We start from the raw sequence: 20,123 nt of genomic DNA on the forward strand, positions 1-20,123 counted from the left end.
TTGGTTGGGGGTTTTTTCTAACCAGCAGGTTTACCTGATGGCAATCTGCACACAAAGACAGCTCCAGGGGAGCTTTTTCCAAAAACTAGAGTTTGAAAACAGAAGCCGAGTGCCTCGACAGGGCAGGTGAAATCAGCGCTGAAGCGGCTACTATTATAGGACAAGGATAATGTGGGATTGTTCCTGGAAAACTGTTAAATCCACAGCAAATTCCACAAGCATTATAGTGATAGTGCAGTGGAAATACAGTGAATTTTGTTTCTTAAGAAGGTGATTTTGCTTGATCAGCACAAGCTCTGGATTTTGCTGACAGGAGTCAGAATGGATTGTGGGGGCCTCCCAGACTGTGCCAATATAAGGCACATTTTACTGGTAAAACAGCACATTTTTGAATGTGCTGGTGTGGTCAAGGCAGTAATTCTCCTGCCAATAATAGTAATTCTACTAATCTAGAATTGCTTATAGAAGTATTGCTTATGCTGCTTCAGTGAAGCACAGTGAACTTCATTGTTCGGAAATTCCATAAATGGAAAGTAAACAAAATTTGCTAGAAGTAGGTCTGGCTGGTAATGTTAAAAAAAATAACAGTAAATCGAGGCTTATCTTCTCTAAAGATCTTGATTTTGATACGTTGGAACATGCTCAGAAAACATCCTCAGCTGTCCAGAGACAGGAACAGGAAGCCAAGTCCTTTAAATTTTTAGAAAAAAATTAAATTGGCACCTGCATTCCCTTTTGAATGATATCAATCATTCCTGCCACAAAAAAATTACATTGGAGAACTGGAACAAGTAAAATATTTACAACAAGATTTAGAAACTTCACAAACAGCTGTCTTAATATTTAGTTTGGAGTTCAAACTGTGCTCCAGTTTCATACCAAAAAAAAAAAAAAATTGCAAAGTAATTGAATTTAGTTTCTGCAGAAAGATACAGTCAGTAAAAATGACCTGTTCGAAAGATTGCTTCACATCTTGGAAAAAGACATATATCAGCTGATCACTCCAGTCCCTCATCACTGTTCTCTGAGAATGGTCAGCTTTGTTTTGGCACCGCATCATTTAAGGATGTAACTCTTGGCAATGTGGGACAGGATTGGGAAGAAGCGTAAGTGAACCGCTGCAAGACGAAAACCTTTAAAGCTGGAGGCTCTCTGTGACCAACTCAGACAAGAGTAACGTCTCTCCAGCTCCCAAACAGGAGTTAAAATACCCTCCTAACAGTTTTACTGACGTCTCTAAACAGGCTGGAGCCCTCCGATGGCCACAGCAGCTGCAAGCTGACCGCTGGCAGAGTCTCAGTGCAAGACACAGGCAATACAGAAAATCGTTACTGCTGCTCTCCTCACTGCCCAGCCGTTCAAGTGAGCGGTTCCCTAAAATTTAACATGTTCGCAGAGGTGTTTCTCAGAGCCTCACATACTTCTATTTAAAACAGGGTTTAACTCCTCAATTTCTTCCTAATCCTTCCTATCTGTCCTGTCAGCTGGTGTTTCAGGGCTGCTTTGATACACACGAGACAATCAGCCACTGAACATCTGACAATGCTGCTGTGTGTTCCCACTCGGTGGGCTGTGAATATCCGTGGGAATTTCTTTGTTGTGTTACTGTACACCCCCAGTCATCACCCTTGCAAAACAACATCGCTTTTGATTACTTTTTAGAAAAAAATAAATCTAAAAATAGTTCAAGTCTAGTCTGCATTAGAGAACAAAGCATGTCAGGATGTGAGTTGTACAGAGTAACTGTTATTTTATATTGCTTTTCCATGCTTACTTTTTCAATTAAAGACCTTCTCAGATTTTTCTCTAAGACAAAACTTTCTAATGCAACTCCATCAATGAACCTAAAGCCATTCTTGGCGTGAGAGTGAAAACCCTTAGACATTGAGTTCATTTGGAAATGGGTAGGTTACCAAGTTTATAGAAATATCTTAAAAATACTTGAAAATAAAAAGTAACTTTTTTTGTCTAAAACCATACATGTGTGGCATTAGAAACACGAAAGATGAGTAAAGATAAATACAATTTTGATACTTCCTGTACTATCCATCATGTATAAAATAGACTACAAACCTGTTTCACATAAATCATAACAAACCCAGGTTCAACCCGAGTTGTAGCTTGCACGTCCAAATTTTTCTTCCACTTTATCACCAGTTATGGCAGAATAAAAAAAAAGCTCAAACTCTCCAAGTAAGCAAAAGCTCCATGAAATATGAGTGTGCATCCTTTCTTCCTTTTCTTATTTGGTCTCTCCATACCCCGAGCTCTGTAAAAAGGCTCACTGCGTTTCCAATGACTTGTATGCCTCCACCAGTTCATTTTAGTCATACAAAAAGCATCCAGACCTTTTCTTTTTCCTCCCAAAGAGAGAAAGCACGATTAATTACCATCTATAAACAAAAATAACAGGTCATTGTTATTCCAAATGCAGCGTCGCTTTGCTGAGGAGTCCCAGGTCCACGTAAATAAGAATTCCATCTCTCTCCCCTCGCAGGCAGGATAGGTGTTCCCAGTTATCTGTTCTGCATGTGGATATCCACAGGTATGAAAGTCACTGTAGGATGCTGGGACAAGCTGTTGCTGTTCTGCCCCAAAGCAGGTGGCATTGCTGTTTTGGTGGATTTGGGTTCCAGCTCCCGCTTCACTCTCATGCGTCTGTAAAGGTTAAAATGAAATTGTCACCGGAGCTGGCATGTGTGGTGTTTTGGGAAGGTTCCCGCGGAAACAGGTTATATCAAACAGTCAATACATCAAAAAGTCAATTCAAGCCAGGATTTCATCGCAAAGACACTAAGTGGCAAGTTGGTGCTTCTAGAGCAGACAGGTTTAACCCAGTGCCCTGAAAAGCAAGAATCGAGCTCCTCTGGCAGTCTTGATGCACACAGACTTTCCTCTGTCAACAGGAATCCCTAAAAAGAGTTTCCATCAAGAACCTCTTTCTGCTTCCTAGCAATTCAATCACAGGATGCTAATGGTGAGATTCAGGACACTTCGATTAAGCACATTATAGTTTAGATTCTCCTGGAAGTATTCAGCAACGAATACTGAAATGGTCTGTTAGATGAGAGCATGCCTAACAGTGATTTTGGTTCTTCTTGTCTCACCTTGGTGAAGTATAGAACTTGGCCACGTACCTGTTATATGTTTTCAATATGAGCAGAACTACCGTAAAAATAATAATCACTCCTACTACGATGGCAGCAACTATTGCTCCAGAACCTAGCAGGGAAGCAGAAGGGGGGGGGGGAAATCGTATTTACAAAGTTGTCACTGTACTGTTTGAAGTTTGTTAAGTTCAAAATCCACTTAAAAAAAAAAAAGCCACCACCCCACTACTTTTCTTACTTTGATAGAGACTTTGTTCTTGAGACTTTGTGGTCACATTTACTGAGAACTGAGTATTATTGATCAGTGGTGCGGCTGTCGTCATCTTGATTTGGCTACAGAAGGAAAAAAAAAAAAAAGAAGAGTGAGTTCATAAAATATTAACCAAAATTTGACAGTGATAATTAGGCAACTACTCGTTAAAGAGCCTGCTAAGTGCAGGCTCGCTGAGCTGGGGTTCTTAATATTTTCTTAGTGGTGAAAACCTGGCCCTGCTGAAGTCAATGGAAATTTTGCTACAATCTAATATTGAGCAACTTGCCTTACAATATATGCTACTCGGTATTAATAGAATAATGCATGGTTACCTATACATTATTGCAGTTATACAAGTTTTGGAGAAATATATGTATTTTAAATGTTTTAGAATTTTAGGTTATCATCTCAGGTTATGAGATTCAGATCACTGAGTAAATAAGTGTGAAGAGTTCTGTACCCAATATTCAGTAATATGTCTTTAAGGAAGGGGAAAAGAGTCAGCACAGACAGGTTTAAAAACTTTTATAGAATAGAATTCAGAATAACTTCATTCCTCTAACGTGGAGCAGATGAAGAGTGTAATCCCCTAACTTGAATCTCCAGAAGTTACGTGGCAAACACTGGCTATCCCACAACAGAAAAAAATACTGCAACATTGACTATGACAGAAAGTTTACGGAGTTCGAACAGGCACCTCACTCGTGTCGGTGTCATCTCAGGTCTGCTGTTGGAAGAGGACAAGCCTGCCAGCAGAGACCTGAAAATATGCCTGCTTCCGTGTTTTGGTAGGATAAAATTGTAGATTTAGAAAGAGCAGCTTGTATGTTTACTGATTTTATAAGCGTTTTCCAAATGTTTTCTAAATGGGACTAGTAACCTTAGCCATTAAAAGACTCCTTCAGTCTGAGAAGGGTGTGAAAACCACTTCAAACAGACCTCTGAAACCATTTCAGCTCCCAGCTTCAGCAAGCTAATACGCTCAAACTATCCATTGAAAATTAAATTATTCTTCAACACTTGATACTGGAATAGAGTTTCCCATTTCAGATGCTGCCCAGTACAACCAGGCAGGACTCTGCCCAGCTCCCTGTTATACTCCACTGGGATATTGTGGATGTGCAGCATGTTCTTAGTAGCCTCGATTTTACAGAGCACAAGATAGAGAATAGCCAGAAGATTATGGAGTGGATAGAAATCAGTCAGTAATAAAGAGAAATGCAAATGTGAAAGGCAGCTTCCCCTCCCATCCCATCCCTTCCCCCTTGTAGAAGCTTTCATAAAGGTTTCTGCAAAGTAGCATCCATCAAATAAATAAAAAAATAGCAGCGGGGCATAGATGTGGGATGCGAGGAGAACACAGCTCTGATTGCCCCTGACAGGCAGGGTGTTGTTTTGAGGAGGGAATGCCAATACCTGACTCAACACACGACGTGTACTTGGGAGGCTCCGCTGATGGAGAGATGAGGAATGAGAGAGATCAGTAACCAGCAGGAAGGGAAATGGTCAGGGTCTGCCTAGCCATGAAGGATCAGAAGTGCAAAGTCGATTCATCAAATACTTTGATCCCCTTAAGTTTAAAAGGTTCGGGGTTTTTTCTTTTAATTTAAAACCCAAAAATAACTCTGTCTCAAGTCTGTAACTGGGTCATTCTCCTCTGACTGAATGATTCCTTTGTTTAGCCAAGTTAATTCAGCGACATGATCGTCAGCTGTAGTCGTAGATCTTTCCACGCTGAAAGAAATATTTTGTGTTTAGAGTTTGCCCAGCCTTATTGTCTAGCACAGCGAAAGGACTGACACACGCCTTGGAGGAACCTGTGAGACACACCGAAGCTCAGGTAACAGCGCTCTCCCCATCTGTTTCCCCACCCGGCCATGTGAAACTGCATTGATGGAGGTTCTACCGTGGACAAGCAGAGGCCAGAGAGACTCTCCGTCACACTGCAGGCTGGGGAAAGCTGAGCAAGTATTTTGACTATGGGCATAATTCACAGGAAAAGCCACATCCAACTTTTACCTTGTTGTTCCTGACTAGGAGAGTGCAAATTCCAGGTTTACAGAAGCGTTTTTTCACCTCCTCTGGCTACTGAAATAAAAATCCCAAATTAAGAAGGCTGAATATTTCGATACTAAGCCACGTAATATTCATACTTACTAACTTCCATCTGGTTCAAACCACCATGGTAATGGTGAGCTATTTGTGCATGAGTCACCTATAACTAAAGAATTTTTATTGTTGTCAGTGAAACCGCCTGTTTACAAAAAGGATTAATTTATCCAACAGGATCTAAAAACTCTAAGATGCAATTTGAAAAATGCATCAAATCTTTTCTTTTTTTTTTTTTTTTTTTCCCTGCATTGCGTAGCAAGTAAAGAGGTCCAAAGTCTGTGTCTCAGGCCAGGGTGGGACGTACCAGTCCTTAGTTCTGCCACCTTACCTACGGCAAGTCCCCGCTCCATTCCTCACCTATGAATCAGCAGGGTTACGCCTGACCAAACCTGCACCGCCAGACTCAAGGACCCAGCGAAGTCCAGCAAAATCCATGGGAACCTACTGGTTTCAGGGTATTGCAGGCTGGATCTTACTCCGTTTAGAAAAACATTTGGAAAATCAGAGAGAGCTCAATAAAAGCTATATAGCAGGGGAGAAGAAATGGACTTCGATACGGCAATCACAGGACATTCTTTCTTTATGACTTTCCCCTGTGCATACACACCTGCCTGGGGTTTTGAGAGCCACTAGATCTGAGACTGGGGGTGGGGACACACGCTGCTGGTTATTTTTGCATCCCCATATTACAGAGCTGGAAATGTTTTCCTAAAGTGAAGCTTTGGGCACGGTTCCATTTAAAACACCTTTGGCGATACAACATATAGGTTGTTTTGGCAAGCGGTAGCAATGCCCCCATTTATACGGCTTTCCTGCCTCCCCCTACCCTGTCCAATTTCAAGCTGAATGGCCGTGCTCATGTACGGCGAGATGGGGATCAGAGCTCGTCTGTCAAGCAGCTCCTGCAATGCCTGGCAATTACAGGAGAGGGGTGATGGGGAACAGAGGGGCTGGTTTGAGTTTTTCCAGGAGAGCTGGACTTGGAGAGCCAGCTCCCTGCCAGGGAAGGCAGGTGCTGGTTAGGAGGACACACAAATTCAGTGCTTTGCCACCTACAGAAAGGTGGGGTTTGCATCAAGCTGCAGGCTTTAAACTAGACACAAAATCAGCTATTGTTTCACCAGCAGCAATACATACTAGTTTTGACCCAGAAGCTCAATTAGAGAATTAATTCATCCTTTCAACTGCACTGCTGCACAGATAGTATTTTTATCTTATATTGGAGTCAAACAAAGGCTGAAAACCAGGTGATTTTCCCTCCTTACTTATCCAGGTCTGAGGAAGAGCACTGGCTGCCAGCTCTGCTGCTCTGGGACTTGATTCCCTTCCCAAAAACGTCAATGGGGCAGCATCTTAAATCACAAAAAAAAACCCACTAAGGAAGGGGACAACAAAACCCAGCACTGGTTTGCTTGATTTCTGGTTTTCTTTCTCAGTATACTGGCCATGACAGCTGCTAGGAAAGGGAACATTCTCTAGAATATTTAGAACTAGACTGGAATTTGGGCTATTCTCTTCCCTCAAGTTCTCCTGCAGATGTAAACAAGCAATGCCATGTGAGAACCATTTTACATGATCAAAAGGCCACTGAGAGCTGAACTTACATGGACAGTACCAGGGTGCTGGAGCTGTGCGAGGAGAAGCAAATTATCAGAGGTATAAAGCATTAATTCCAATACATAAATGCCAAGATGTCATAGAAGAAGCCCTCGGGATGGTCAGATCCTATCAGATAAGAGGAGGACATTCTACCACAGGAGCAGTAGATGTCCTGGCAGTCAGTTGAACCTCAGATTTGTTCTCTTGCAAGAATTCCACGCCACAGACCCGTCGCCACCCCTTATCCTGCAAAAGAAGAGGCTGAGGAGTCAGCTACCGTCCACATCTACGCTCCCATCACTCCGGAGGAGCTTTGTGCTAAGGCACATCTGTTTGAGGCTCAGCTCAAACCATTTGAGCTCAGCTCAGCTCCCACATCAACCAAAGCAGCAAACTCACTCGCATTCAAGGGAGAAGTTAATCCTTCTAAGTCAGTCCAGAGTTTTTCTCCCTTCCTAAAAGTGACTGAGCTCAAAAGCAATCCCCAGAGGAAGCAAATGGGTGTTTCAGCTTCGCTCCCGCCTCCACCCAAGCAGCCCGACCTTCCCTGTCTTTGCAATGAGATTGACCTCGTCTAATCGCAGCAAATACTGAGCGGTTTGAACCTGCGCATTTCATTGTTCCCTACTGTTTTCCGGCAGTGGGGGAATCAAGTGAGCATGCATAGCACAGTGCGGAAACAGGCTTATATTTAGGAGTCATAAACTCAGCTTCATTGCCCCATAACCTGGCAAACCATCCACCTTCGATCCAAACAGCCTCGCAGCAGCCCAGCCACGTGCTCCACGCTTACTGTCCAGCAGCATCATGAGAACCGGGAACATCGCCAGGGGTTTGAGGCAAACTGTAATTTCAGAAAGTCCTAAAAAAACACAATGTGCTTCAGTGAGACCTGAACGTGCCTGAATTTACCTTGCGAGGCTCTAAGAGGGAGGAAGGGGGATGGGAAACCCGAATTCAAACTGGCTAGCGGGACCTGAGGCATAAACGTGGCCTCGGGCAAACAACCCCACTCTGTATGGAGCCGTACATGTCCTGATGTCAGACCAGCACCTTTACATAAGCATTTGTCTCAGGTTCTGGCATGAGCTCTCCAGGTTTCGCTGTTGTTAAAACACATATTAAAAGTATTTCATTTCCTTGCCAAGACAGAGAAAGTTACACAAACTGCAGGCAACTCTACTGTGCAGTTGCAGCACCAATTAAAAAAAAAAAAAAAAACCACCCTCAAACCCCACAGTAATTCCACCTGCGTGGTTTATATCTTGAGAGAGGCTAAAACCCCTCAGCAGCTCACACAGATGACAAGAGCTGAGGAAGTGAAGTCAGATCCCCAGAAAGGAATGCCCTCCTTTCAAAAGCTGTGCCTGGAAATACAAACCAGATAGACTTTGTCATTGACTTGCCCAGGAGCAGTGTCTAAACCAGACTGTGAACTGCAGATTTCCCAAATCTAATTTTCTGCCTTAAAATGCTGGGCCACACACATTTCTCCTCTCCCTCTGCGTGAATGCACTTATTCATGGGAACTGCAGCAACTCCACCGTGTTCAGCAAAGTGCATTCGCACCGTAAAAACACTCTAGATCCTTCAGGGTAGGACTGCCCATGCAGACAAGCCAGGATATGGAAGCAAAACAAGCCAGAGGTATTTTCCCACTGGTTACAAGCCATGATCTAAGGCACACTCGGATTAGAAGACTCGCTTAGTCGCTTGTGAAATATATGTCAGAACTAGGATTCCAGCTTAAAATGGGAAAACCCCACCAGGCCACCACCACACCGGTGGCTGAAGTTCCTGCAGCTCACAGCTTGCGATGCTCAGATGTAACCAGTTCAGTGGGGTCTGTCGGGTTGAGCTCAGATGCCTGTTGCGGAAATTTTTTTTTTTTTTTAAACACCCTAACTCGCTCTCTTTCACTGACAAATAGCATATATGTCATCTTCCCGCTAGCTCTGGCCAGCTGTCTGGGATTTCCCACCTTGGACCCAGGCACGCTTTACTACTTGTCTAAGTTTCCAGGCAGACCTGTGGAAGTTGGGATGCATAAAACCCCCTTCCAACGCTAAAAAAACCCCAAAATTTAAACTAATACATCACCCAAAAGAAAACAGTCTGGTTAATGTGCTGTGATTATATAATAAGGCTTTTTAAAAGACATTTACAATAAATCATTTGGTCCAATGGTTGCATTTGCAGAAGACTGACTTCGTTATTTAGATCTGAAGTGATTAATTTAAGAGGAAATGGAATAACACTTTAATACAAAACTACCTTTATATGCAATGCATGGATGGTGTATCAGATAGCAAGAGAGAACTGGGAGCAATTTTGCAGCTTATTCCTGAAAGGAATGCGAGAGTTTTTCTTTTGTCAGCAGCTTTTTTTAATTATTATTAGAAGGCGCTTATTCTACATTTTCCACTTATGACTGTACACACACAAGATGCTAAATTAACCAGCTACAAATGGTGTAATCAAGAGCTGCAAATAAGAAGTCTCATGGGATCCACCTTATTATAACAAAGAGGGAAAGGTGCGATCCACTGCTTGGTCTGGGGTTTTTTTTTTTGAGAAAGGATTCCTTACTGTCCAACAACACAGAACCATGTCTCAAGACTTAAAGCAAAATAACGCAGAGTGAGCACACCAGTTTCCAGGTCCATCCGGTGATCTCCAAGGCTCAGACAGTGTCAGTAATATCTCGTTTTGTCCCTGCAGTCAGGAAAGCCCTTTCTAACGGCGCAGCACAACACACGAGTGATTTGTACCTCCTTCAGGGCTGGAGCTTGCTCACAGTTCTCCGCACTGTGTCAAGAAGACTATACATCGTATCTTTTTTCCTCAGATGTGCTCTTCCACCAGAAGGCTTTGTCCAAGCAGATATTGAGCGTTTTCTATCCCTTGTTATCTGGGCATCCTCAATTTCAGTCATCGCTGCACAGCTTCAATAGCTCAGTGTATGGCTACGCATCTGGAAATCTGGGATACGTCCCCTGCGCAGTAAGTCCTGTGCTTTCTGGAGGGGATCAGATGCACTTCTCTATTAGATTTTACAGCAAATTGGTATAGATATACCACTGCATCCCAGAAATGCTGCTTATGTGCTAGAGGCAGCTCATATGCACACAATTCAGCCAGGAAAATCAACATGAGGGACATGAAGGTCAGCCGATTTATAGTGCAGAACAAAGCCTGAGGCTGATTCCCAGCTCATCTGGACTCAGCAGGAGCTGGAAGCCCCTTCCATGCACAGAGATATTAAAAGAACCCTATTTCTGAGCAGCAGCTCCCACCAGTGTCTGGCAGCACCATTAATCTCCGGTTTGGGAATGACAAATGCAGTCTGGCAGATGACAAGTCTCACCACAGCAATGGGAGAAGAAAATCCACCCGCACTCACACATTTGAAAAGCGATGACTGTTACAGCAGGTGCAAAGTATCGCAGGAGCCCAAAGCCCGCATGTGCTCCCCAAACATGACATAGTCCCGACTCTGCTTGCAAGGAGGCAGCTCTACTCGCTGCGTACTGACAAGGTCCCAGGCACTCGGGTGAGGGGGGGCAGGAGGGAAGGATTTGTAATTAGCAGTTAAATATTACCCAGAAAAAAACTGATTCGGAAAGCAGAAAAATGCCTCCAGGCACCTGTATGAATCTCAAGGCAGGAATGACTCATGGGGGAGGGTGAACGAGACTCAAGGTGATAAATTTTAGGAACTATCAATGTGTGCACTCAAATGGAAAGCAAGAAAATTAATCTGAGCTGAACCCTGGGTTAGAGCCTGGCAGCGGTCAGTGGCATTGTGCATGCATCCCTCAAACCACACTACCCAACTATTTGACTCTGCTGTTCAGAGAAGTTCCAGTAAAGTGCATATTGGTGGCAAATTCAGTGGGTCTGAACAAATAGACCCCCAAAAAGCAGCTGTAGCTGCTCCAGCAAGGGCCCTGTTACTCCAGGACTCATTTCAGGTCTTCAGCAATATCTTTGGAAAATTCCCTACAGCTTTTCAGATTCCTAGAGAAGAGAGTTTAAAAAACAAAAAAACACACTGCAAATTCAGCAAGGTTTTTGCAGAAATTATTACCAGGCTCTGCACCTTGCTGGATCTGCCATTTACTGAAAGGCTGGAGCAATTCAGGAGACGATGCTGTTATAGAAATCTCCTCTCACCTGGATTTTTCCATCAGGGCATCTGCTTTACTCCAGGCACAACCCATACATGCTCCAAAGCAGGAAAGAGGGGATTAGGACTGAAACTCTGAGGGTGGGAATTGCAGCATTAACCTTTTTCTTTAAAGGTCGGAAACAGGCACCTGTCTGAAAGTCCGGTATTAAATGGAAGATCCCAAATAGTTTCCAATTAGAAAGGAAGAAAGAAAAAAACCCAAACAAACCCCAAGGGACTGTGGTATGGAAAAGGAATCGCAGCACAGAAGAGATTGGTTTCATTTAGGGCCAAAGTTTTCAACAAATGTAACTTGAAATGGAGTAACTACAATCACTTAGAGAAAGAAAACATCCCACCACTTCCAGATCAACCCCCTGATTTCTGGGATCTAACCCAGACTGAACTGGTCTGAATCTGCGTTCCTGCTCTGCAGTGCAAGGTGTGTTTTCAGTGTGTTCCCTAAAGCTCCGGAGCTCCTCAGAAGAGACAACGCAAAGGTTGCTCGGGAAAGAAAAAGAAGATTCACCAATAGAAAACAGAGGAGTGTTTCCCTGCTGGTCCAGAGCTGGACATCTCAGTGCGACCTTGGGCCTTTGAAATGCCACCACTGCAGCCAGCTGAACTGCTCTGGGAGACAAAGCATTTCTCTTTGCTCACCAAAACTTGTGTCACAAAAAAGTAGATATTGCAGCTACGCTCTCCTACGAGCGGAAGTCTCTGCCAAGGTGAGGACACGGTCCAGGCATCAGGACCCTTGTCACTGCTCAGTATCTGTAGCCAAGCTTGGACGTGTTCACAGTGTGACCAGGCAGAACAGGAACACTCAGGAGGCCCTTATGCATCAGCCAGGAATCTGGAGAAGCCAGAGACGAGGAGGAAACAGCAGGCGAGAGGAGCCGGAGCAGGGTGAGGATGGGCTTGGAAATCCTGGGAACAAGCTCGCTGCCCCCCCGCAAGCTCACGCCCGACAGATGCTGAGCCAGGCAGCGGCTTGTCACTGCAAAGCACGACAGATGTTGCACCTCAGCCGAGTTCTCACGGGCAATTCAGAGAAGAGGAACTCGGCGGCCCATTTTGTGTTACTGGAACAGGACCGATAGAAACCACAAAAACAAATGTCAAAGCATCGTATCCAGCTGGAGAACAGCATGAAATTAATTAACATCGGTAGCACAGGGCAGATCTGGGCTTCTGCTGTGGCACGCAGATCTGGAATCTGATCCAATTCCAAAGTTTCCCAGAGTTCAGGGACTTTTTCTATCTCCTCTGGTCAGTTTGCATCCCTTCCCTGTGAAGGGTTGGCTGAGTTACACGTGCGCAGCAAAGCAGCTTTCCGTGATGGTTCTGACAATGAAGAATGAGGTTTTTAGAGAGACCGAAATGTATTTGTATAACTGTATTGTATACACCTAGGTATCGGTGACCTCTTGTGAAGAGCACAGCCCAAAGAGAAGAGGGGAAACCCAGTAAAAACATCTCGCACTTTGCCTGGACACATGGGGAACTTGTCTCACAGGACAAAGAGCTGCTAAAATAGTGTCAGCCACTTGTGACAAGAGAAGGAAAAAAGGAGTTACCTGGAGCAAATGAAGACTCGTAAGGACAATTACAATCAAAAAAAAAAGGAGACACAGAACTGAAATGCATTTAAATCTATAGCGTATCCTCCACCTTCCTTCCCAGCCAAACCCAACCATGGCTGGAGTCCGGTGTCATTTCTGAATGATTTGCCCAAACCAGGACTAGGATCCCACGCTGGAAAACCACTTCTCCCAGTTCCCATACCATCGCGCACCTCCCTGGCCAGTCTCCCTACTGTTCTCCGAACGCTTCGTTGCCTGTGGGCAATTCAGTCACCCAACGGCACGTAGATGCCAGGAACAAATCCCAGATGTGCCTTCCAGCACCCCTCACTATGTCCACCAGAGCCAGAGAGATGGGAACAGTTGCTGCTGGATTTATCTTACACCGAGATTCCCATGGCACAGAGCAAACACCCATGGCTCGCACTATGCCCCACAGCAGGTTGGAATGAGTTCGCACCCTGAGCTGCCTTTCATGTTAGAGAACGGATCTCCGCATTTATCAGCACAAACCGTAGCACGTGAACCAACACGGCTCCTGTTTCCTGGCAGACGGGTGTTCGTTTTTTCTTTTCTAAAGACAAATACATTTGCTAGGTCAAGAGTTTTGAGGCTGCCATTACAGGCTAGTAAGTAAATAGGAAACTTTCTCTTTCCAAGCAATTATTTGGATTTCTCCTCTGCTCCTAGCAGAAGCATGAAACGGCCACGCAGCATGCAAGGCTGCGGCACTTTGGATCGGCACGGCAGATGATGGGCAGCCCCAGTCTCCCAGTGCTGCTGCAATGATCCGTGGGTTCATTTACCCTCCTCAGGCTGAGCGCTGCCAAATCCCACCAAAAAGCACCTTCTTCGCAAGCCCCCAGATGAGTGGTTAAGTGCTGATGTTAGGTGGGATGCATCCAGGAGGGTGTTTGGTCCAGGGGGCTATCTCCATCCAAATGGGGGGATGTGAGAAAGGCAGAGCCCCTTTCCTCTGCCCACTCACCCAACCTGACGCTTGAAGCAACTGCACCGTCAACCTCATAGCTGGGCAGGGGGCTCCCCGACTTGTAGCTGGCCCTGAGCGGCTCACGGCGAGGAAGCACTGTGACTCCAGGGCCCCTGGAATTAGGTTATAATTTTGTTACTCCATGGAGGTGGTTGTGAAAACATTAAGCTATGTATGTCAGTGGGAAACTAGATGACTCAGACATCCCAGCAGCTTTTTTTCTTGCTTTTCTCCTCTGTAATCTCCATTCATGTCTCATATCATCTCTCCCTGCAAAAGGTCTAACAAACACTATAGGTTTGGGCTGCATTTCCTGATTCCTGTGACTCTCAATAAAAGCAGCACAGTCATCCCCACCACATTTTTTTTTTTTTTAATTCTCCCACATGCCCAACAATAAGCCAGGTCAAGGCTCACTCACCAGCCCCGACCAAACCCCCTCCTAACACAGCTGCTCTTCAGCAATGCCAATCCCAGCCTGCCACAAGGGCACGAGAACCTAGCAAGCGAGGTGGTATCAGCCTGGGGAGCTGGGGCTGCTTTGGTCAGACGCCAGCACCCCGCAGGATGTTCAGCATCGATGGATTTACCCCACGAGCACAGTAGCTGCTGATCTGAGACCACTGTAGGCACTCGGCGCATCACTCACGGGCTTCTCCAGCTCCTTTGTGCACTAAATCCTGACTGATTCACTGTTTATTGCCATAAGTAAGAACAAGACTTTAGTTGAACAAATAAAAGTCACGCTTTCAGCGGCAGCAGGCAGATAGGAGCCGGGGTGCACAAGAAACCTTCATGAATTACTGCCAACAAGGGAGTGAAGTCTACTGCCAGTTGTGGGTTGGAGTTTTTGGGACTGTTGTCCTCTGCCTGCAGCTCAGCATGCGGTACAACGTGCTCCCCAGCTACTGGACTGGATCTTCTGCAACTGAAGCTGTTCATCTACCAGAAAAATGCAAATCTCAATACTGTTGTAAGTACCTCTGCAATTTTCACACCTTTCAGGTTCTTCTGTACTAAAAAATATAAAGAGAATTCTGTATGCAAAACAGAAATGCAACTCCTTTCACTTTGCAACCAGCAGGATGAAAGCAGTCACAAGATTTCTTCGAGTACTGCATATGCAAACTTGTTGAATCGATGAGGCGCATTCCCCTCTTCCAAGAACACGTAGGCAGTGCGATACATTACGCTTACACCCTATCCTCCATCAGAACAGTTCAAAGCTCTTGGCAAGCCCTCAGCGTTTAACCCTGACATCCACAGCCCAGTTACCTGTCCACACAGCAAGACAGTAATTCTTACCCGGCCATGAAGTCACCAATTACTGCGCTGCCTTTGTGTTCTGGTTTCTAATCACTAAATCAAACCCTCCTGCCCAAACACTCCATCCAGCACAATGTATCACATTAGTGAGATTTGTTTACAAAATACTATGCTTCCTTTAGCAAGGACATCCTGGGGCATTAAGTACATTAATTACCATGAAAAACCAGAAATCGCAGTTCAAACCTGTCAGCAACTTCAGCATGTTCCCAAATAATGAAAGCAGTGTAAGCATAGTTTTGTCCTGTGCTGGAGACACTCGGCGAACTGTAACACAATGCTCCGACCTTTCTAGTTCTTTTCACATTAAATATTAGTCTGCCAGCCCTTTCTAACGTGCCAGTCAGCAGATTTTGGGGAAAAAAAAGAAAAAAGAAAAAAGAAAAAAGAGAAAAAAACCCAACAAAACGTTATTTATGGTGCTGGGGTTGAATAAGTCAGGACAAGAGATTTGGTGTATACACAGCGATGAAAGGACACTGCTAGCAAGAGAATATTCTTTCAAGCAGACGTGCAAACTTCTCTCCGTGGAGGAGGCAACTTGCCAGATCAGTTCCAGTCCCTCTACCTTAAAGGATTCCAATTAACGAAACAACTGCTAAAGCAGCAGTTTAGCAGAAAATCGTACGATGACATCTGCTCCGGATTTCTTTCTGGTTTTGAGTTACCGATAGGGAACTTTGCTGCACGTAGAGGCGTTTACTGTGGCATATACAATCACTTGCACATAAACCTGGAGTAACCGCACTGAAACGACTATTTACAGCCACTCCACTGGCAGCAGAAAGTAACTTAAAGCTTTTAGAGCAGAAAAGTTACACTTACACCAATTCAAAATACACACGTACCTCCAACCCTCTGCAAGCTTTTTACCCTCCCGGCTGCCGAGGCTACTCACGGGAGGATGCTGCAGCCTTCAGGAGCTCATCACCGGGCCGTGCTTCCCCGCGGAGGAGGAGGAGGAGAAGGAGGCGGAGGCGACGGGTCCCTCCCCTCCCCTCCCCTCCCCTCCCCTCCCGGGCCGCCGCCGGTTCGGCCCCCGCCGTCCCGCTCCCTCCCCCGAGGGGCTCCGGGCTCCTTCCCCAGCCAGGCCAGGGGAGCCCTGCCCTGCTGCTGCCTGGGGGAAAAGGGGGATGCGGGTCCTGGTGCCGAGCCCAGCGCAGCCCGGCAGCCGCAGGTGGTTCCCCCGGGGCCGCCCAGCGCAGCCCGGCCCCCGGCACCGCCTCCCCGCAGGCCTGCACTCGCCTGCGGGGTCTCCGCCGCGGGGAGGGGGCACGGGCAGAGCCCCCTTTGCACTCCGCAGCCACCGACGGGGCGGGGAGCTGGAAGGGAGGGAAGAATGGGAAGGGAGCGGGCGGTGACACAGAAACGGTTGGGGCAGACAAAGGCAAAACCGAGCAGGTTCATCGCGAACCAGCAGTGACCAGCAGGTCGAGGGAGGTGATTCTGCCCCTCTGCTCCGCTCTTGTGAGACCCCACCTGGAGTACTGCATCCAGCTCTGGGGGCCCCAGTACAAGAAAGACATCGAGCTATTGGAGGGAGTCCAGAGGAGGGCCACGCAGGTGATCAGAGGGCTGGAGAACCTCTCCTGAGGACAGGCTGGAGAAAAGGCAGCTCCAGGGAGATCGAATTGTGGCCTTCCAGTACCTGAATGGGCCTACAGGAAAGATGGTGAGGGACTGTTTATCAGGGAGTGTAGTGACAGGACAAGGGGTAATAGATTTAAGCTAAAGGAGAGTAGATTTAGATTAGATGTTAGAAAGAAATTCTTTACTGTTAAGAGTGGTGAGGCACTGGAACAGGAGGTTGCCCAGAGAGGTTGTGGAGGCCCCATCCCTGGAAGTGTTCAAGGCCATGTTGGATGGGGCTTTGGGCAACCTGGGCTAGTGGAGGGTCTCCCTGCCCATGGCAGTGGGGTTGGAACTAGATGATCTTTGAGGTCCCTTCCAACCCAAACCATTCTATGAGTCTATGATCACGAACCCACAGCCCCACTCTGCCATCTGAGGTGTGAAGTCAGCCCTAACCCACAGCCGGCGCAGAGCGCCAGGGTACAGAGCTAAAAGAGCAGCCGATGGCCCCTGAAAAACCTGAACACAATCCTTCTTGAAACAGTTGTGGGCATCCCGTTCTTGGTATGGCTGGGATTCGGTTCCTTCTTGCTGAGGGGTTTCATGGAGACGGGCGGCACCTGGTCAGGCCCTGCCTGGCTCCCAGGGAGATCTCTGAAGCTTTGAGATCAGCCTGACTTCTGGAGGACTCCAATGCCTAAAGGTCTTCCAGGCACTTTTGGAGAAGAAGCCAAAACACATCCATCCCAAAGACAGAACAAGTGAGTTTGTCTACTTGTTAGTAGAATCAAAAGGATCAAACTGGAAAGGAATCCTTTAACCTGTACTTAGTTGGCTTTAATCTGCATTTCCCACTAATGTGTGTGATCACACATGATTTCCACATTTTTTTGTTTGGAAATCACAGTTATAAGAGGGATCTGTCCCCTGCCTGGGGTCTGATGCTGCTCCCACCAGAAGCCAGGAAACCACATTAACAAGCCTGCAGCCCTCGCTCTGGGCTCAGTTCGTGGTTTATGATTGCTGAGCTGCTGTGCAGGAGATATTTTCCCCTGTCCTGCATTTCAGCTTCCTCATCTGTAACCAGAACTAACACTAACTAACTTGATCTCTGTTATAAGGCAACCTGAAACATATGGGTGAAACCTGCCCATTAGAAAATCCTGCCTCCATAGGGGAAGGCAGCAACAGGGGCTTCGCAATGGTCCATAAACATTTGCAGCAAATTTCTTGGGAAAACCAAAATACATCACTCATGGCTATCCGGCTTCCATCAATAACTGCTTTCCCTAGAGTCAATGTTTGACTGTAAATGAATCTATAAATTGTTGCTTTTCGGTGATTTAAACCTGTGAATCCTCAGATCACACCTTGTCTGAGCTGGTGTAGACTGTGTGGTGGGATAACAACTTCCTCACTTCTTTTTGAGACATTTACAAGTAACAGTTAATCAGCTGCCACTGGGGTGTGTAACAAGATGGGTTTATCTGCATGTTTCCTAATGTGTTCATCAGAAGAGGGGATTTCCACATGCTGCAGGGTTTGTAACATGCCACTCCAGCAAAACTCTTCTGCTCCTGCTCATCTCTGCTGTGTCATGTGGGCAATAAAGTCCAGGGTGGGGGTCTGGGCTGGCATCCTTGGCCCAGAGTTTTGCTTGAGTTTGAAAGTAATAAGAGACAATCAGTGACATGAGCACATAACCAAGATTTTCTATTGCATTTACAGCTTCTCTTTGGGGACGGCTCTAGGAAAGGTGGGGCTCCTGGCAAGATGAGTTTCAAATGCTTGGTTTGTGCCAGCTGGAGCAAAAGTAAGGATTGCTGCAGGTCCCACGCACACCTTCATGCAAGAAGTTGGTCAATGAGAGCAGGCAGCTTCTCCTTGAACCCAGCGGGGAACAGTGCATCACTCTTCTGCGGCCTCCTCCCCAAGGGCACGCTTGAATGGCTGCTCCATCCCTCCACATCAGCACCTTCTCTGCAGCTCCACAGGACCGAGCTTCCTCCAGCGCAACCCTGAACCTCACCTTTCTCACCCTCCAAACACGGGTGCCTTTCACTTCCAGTAGTCTGGAGGTCAAAACTCGTGCCGACTAGTCTGAACGCACGAGTGTCTGCAGCCATGGAGCCCGGGTATCGCAGAATGCCAACATGGCACATTTCTAATCATCTCACTGATAAGGCATTGCTAAAGCAAACAAGCTCATTAATGAATCACTGGTGGACAGAGGCAGAGCTTGGAGAGAGAGCACCGGCTTGTTATTGCTGGGTCTGCCAGAAGGAAAGATGAAAAGAAAGATCTAGAGGACAAAAGATTTTGTCTAACATTCAAAATATTTTCAAAGCTGGAGAACCTACTACTGACAGAAGCTGGCAGGTAGGTACCTGCCTTGTTCACCTTTAAATGAAGCCTTCAAAGGGAGGACCAGAACTTCTCCAGCCCACAGCTGGGGTTAGATAAGCAAACGGAAGAGAGAGAGATCAAGAGCTGGCTCCAAAAATCAAGAGCTTGTTTAAAAAAAAAAAAAAAAATCACAAAATTTAGAGTAAGTATCAACATTCACAGGGATATTTCTTTCTAGTTTTTAAATCACAGTTTTTCCTTTGCAGCCAGGAAGGAAATAAAAAACCAGACACACACACCCCCTCACCCCCAAAAAAAAGGTAAGATTCTTACACAATCACGTTTCTCCAGAAGCTGCTGCTTTAGAGAAACCACCACCAACTGGGAATCAACCTCAAGAGACGGCTCCATCCCAGGCTGCACACACAGCCTGCAGAGAAGTCGGGATTAAAAATGAGGTGCTTCCTTACCTTGCAACTCTCAGCTTCTTCCTGGGTGAGAAATGCTTCATTTTGGGTCACTCACAAGGTGGTGGTGGAGGAGTGGCCTTGACAGATCCCATGGGAGCAAAGAAGTCATGACGCAGCACCCCAAAGCGACCACCGCAGCAGGGAGCATGAGATGGGAGACCGCTCATACCCAGCTGGAGCCAGGCAGCAATGCTGCCAGGTCACTCTCTTCCCATCAAGACCCAGTTATAAAAGCACTTCTAGTTTCCCTTGCTTACGTGCAGCAACTCAGTTATGCAAAGAAACACGATACCTGCAGCTACATCTCACTGCAGACATACAAAATCCCCTTATCTTGCTCAGGCTTGGGGCTGTGCTGTCTGCCCAGATGAGGAGCATTAGGATCTAAACGCAGCACTTGGCATTGCACACTCTTTTTGGTACAAAATACGACATGCTGAAATGGCAGACATCGTTAATTCCACTCGATTCACCAAGTATTTTTCCACTCTGTGAAATAACAGATTGAAATTGAAACCATCTATATCACAGGGTTGCTCTGTACATCGGGTACACACACACTACCAGAAAGTGCTGGTGAGGGACTG

At 46.1% G+C, this 20,123-nt stretch overlaps 1 protein-coding gene across 8 annotated transcripts; it reads right to left on the bottom strand.

Annotated features, from left to right (window-relative positions):
- Positions 1–267: 267 nt before the first annotated feature.
- On the bottom strand, positions 268–16,143 carry NCMAP (non-compact myelin associated protein). 8 transcript variants are annotated; one of them, XM_054802715.1, is made up of 5 exons: positions 15,997–16,095; positions 11,954–12,592; positions 3,349–3,443; positions 3,138–3,222; positions 268–2,658 (listed from the first exon to the last, which is right to left on the bottom strand). In XM_054802715.1, the coding sequence occupies exons 2-5, from the start codon at positions 11,992–11,994 to the stop codon at positions 2,517–2,519; spliced, it is 363 nt and encodes a 120-aa protein (XP_054658690.1). In that variant the 5' UTR covers positions 11,995–12,592; positions 15,997–16,095; the 3' UTR covers positions 268–2,516. The 8 variants fall into 8 exon arrangements, with proteins under 8 accessions (XP_054658690.1, XP_054658696.1, XP_054658694.1 ...); XM_054802721.1 differs by lacking the exon at positions 11,954–12,592 and adding an exon at positions 14,413–14,764 and having other exon boundaries at positions 16,047–16,086; XM_054802719.1 differs by lacking the exon at positions 11,954–12,592 and adding an exon at positions 5,383–5,451 and having other exon boundaries at positions 16,047–16,061.
- Positions 16,144–20,123: the final 3,980 nt, after the last annotated feature.

This window comes from Grus americana, chromosome 23 (genome assembly GCF_028858705.1).
Source record: "Grus americana isolate bGruAme1 chromosome 23, bGruAme1.mat, whole genome shotgun sequence".
In the NCBI taxonomy this organism is placed as follows: Eukaryota; Metazoa; Chordata; class Aves; order Gruiformes; family Gruidae; genus Grus; species Grus americana.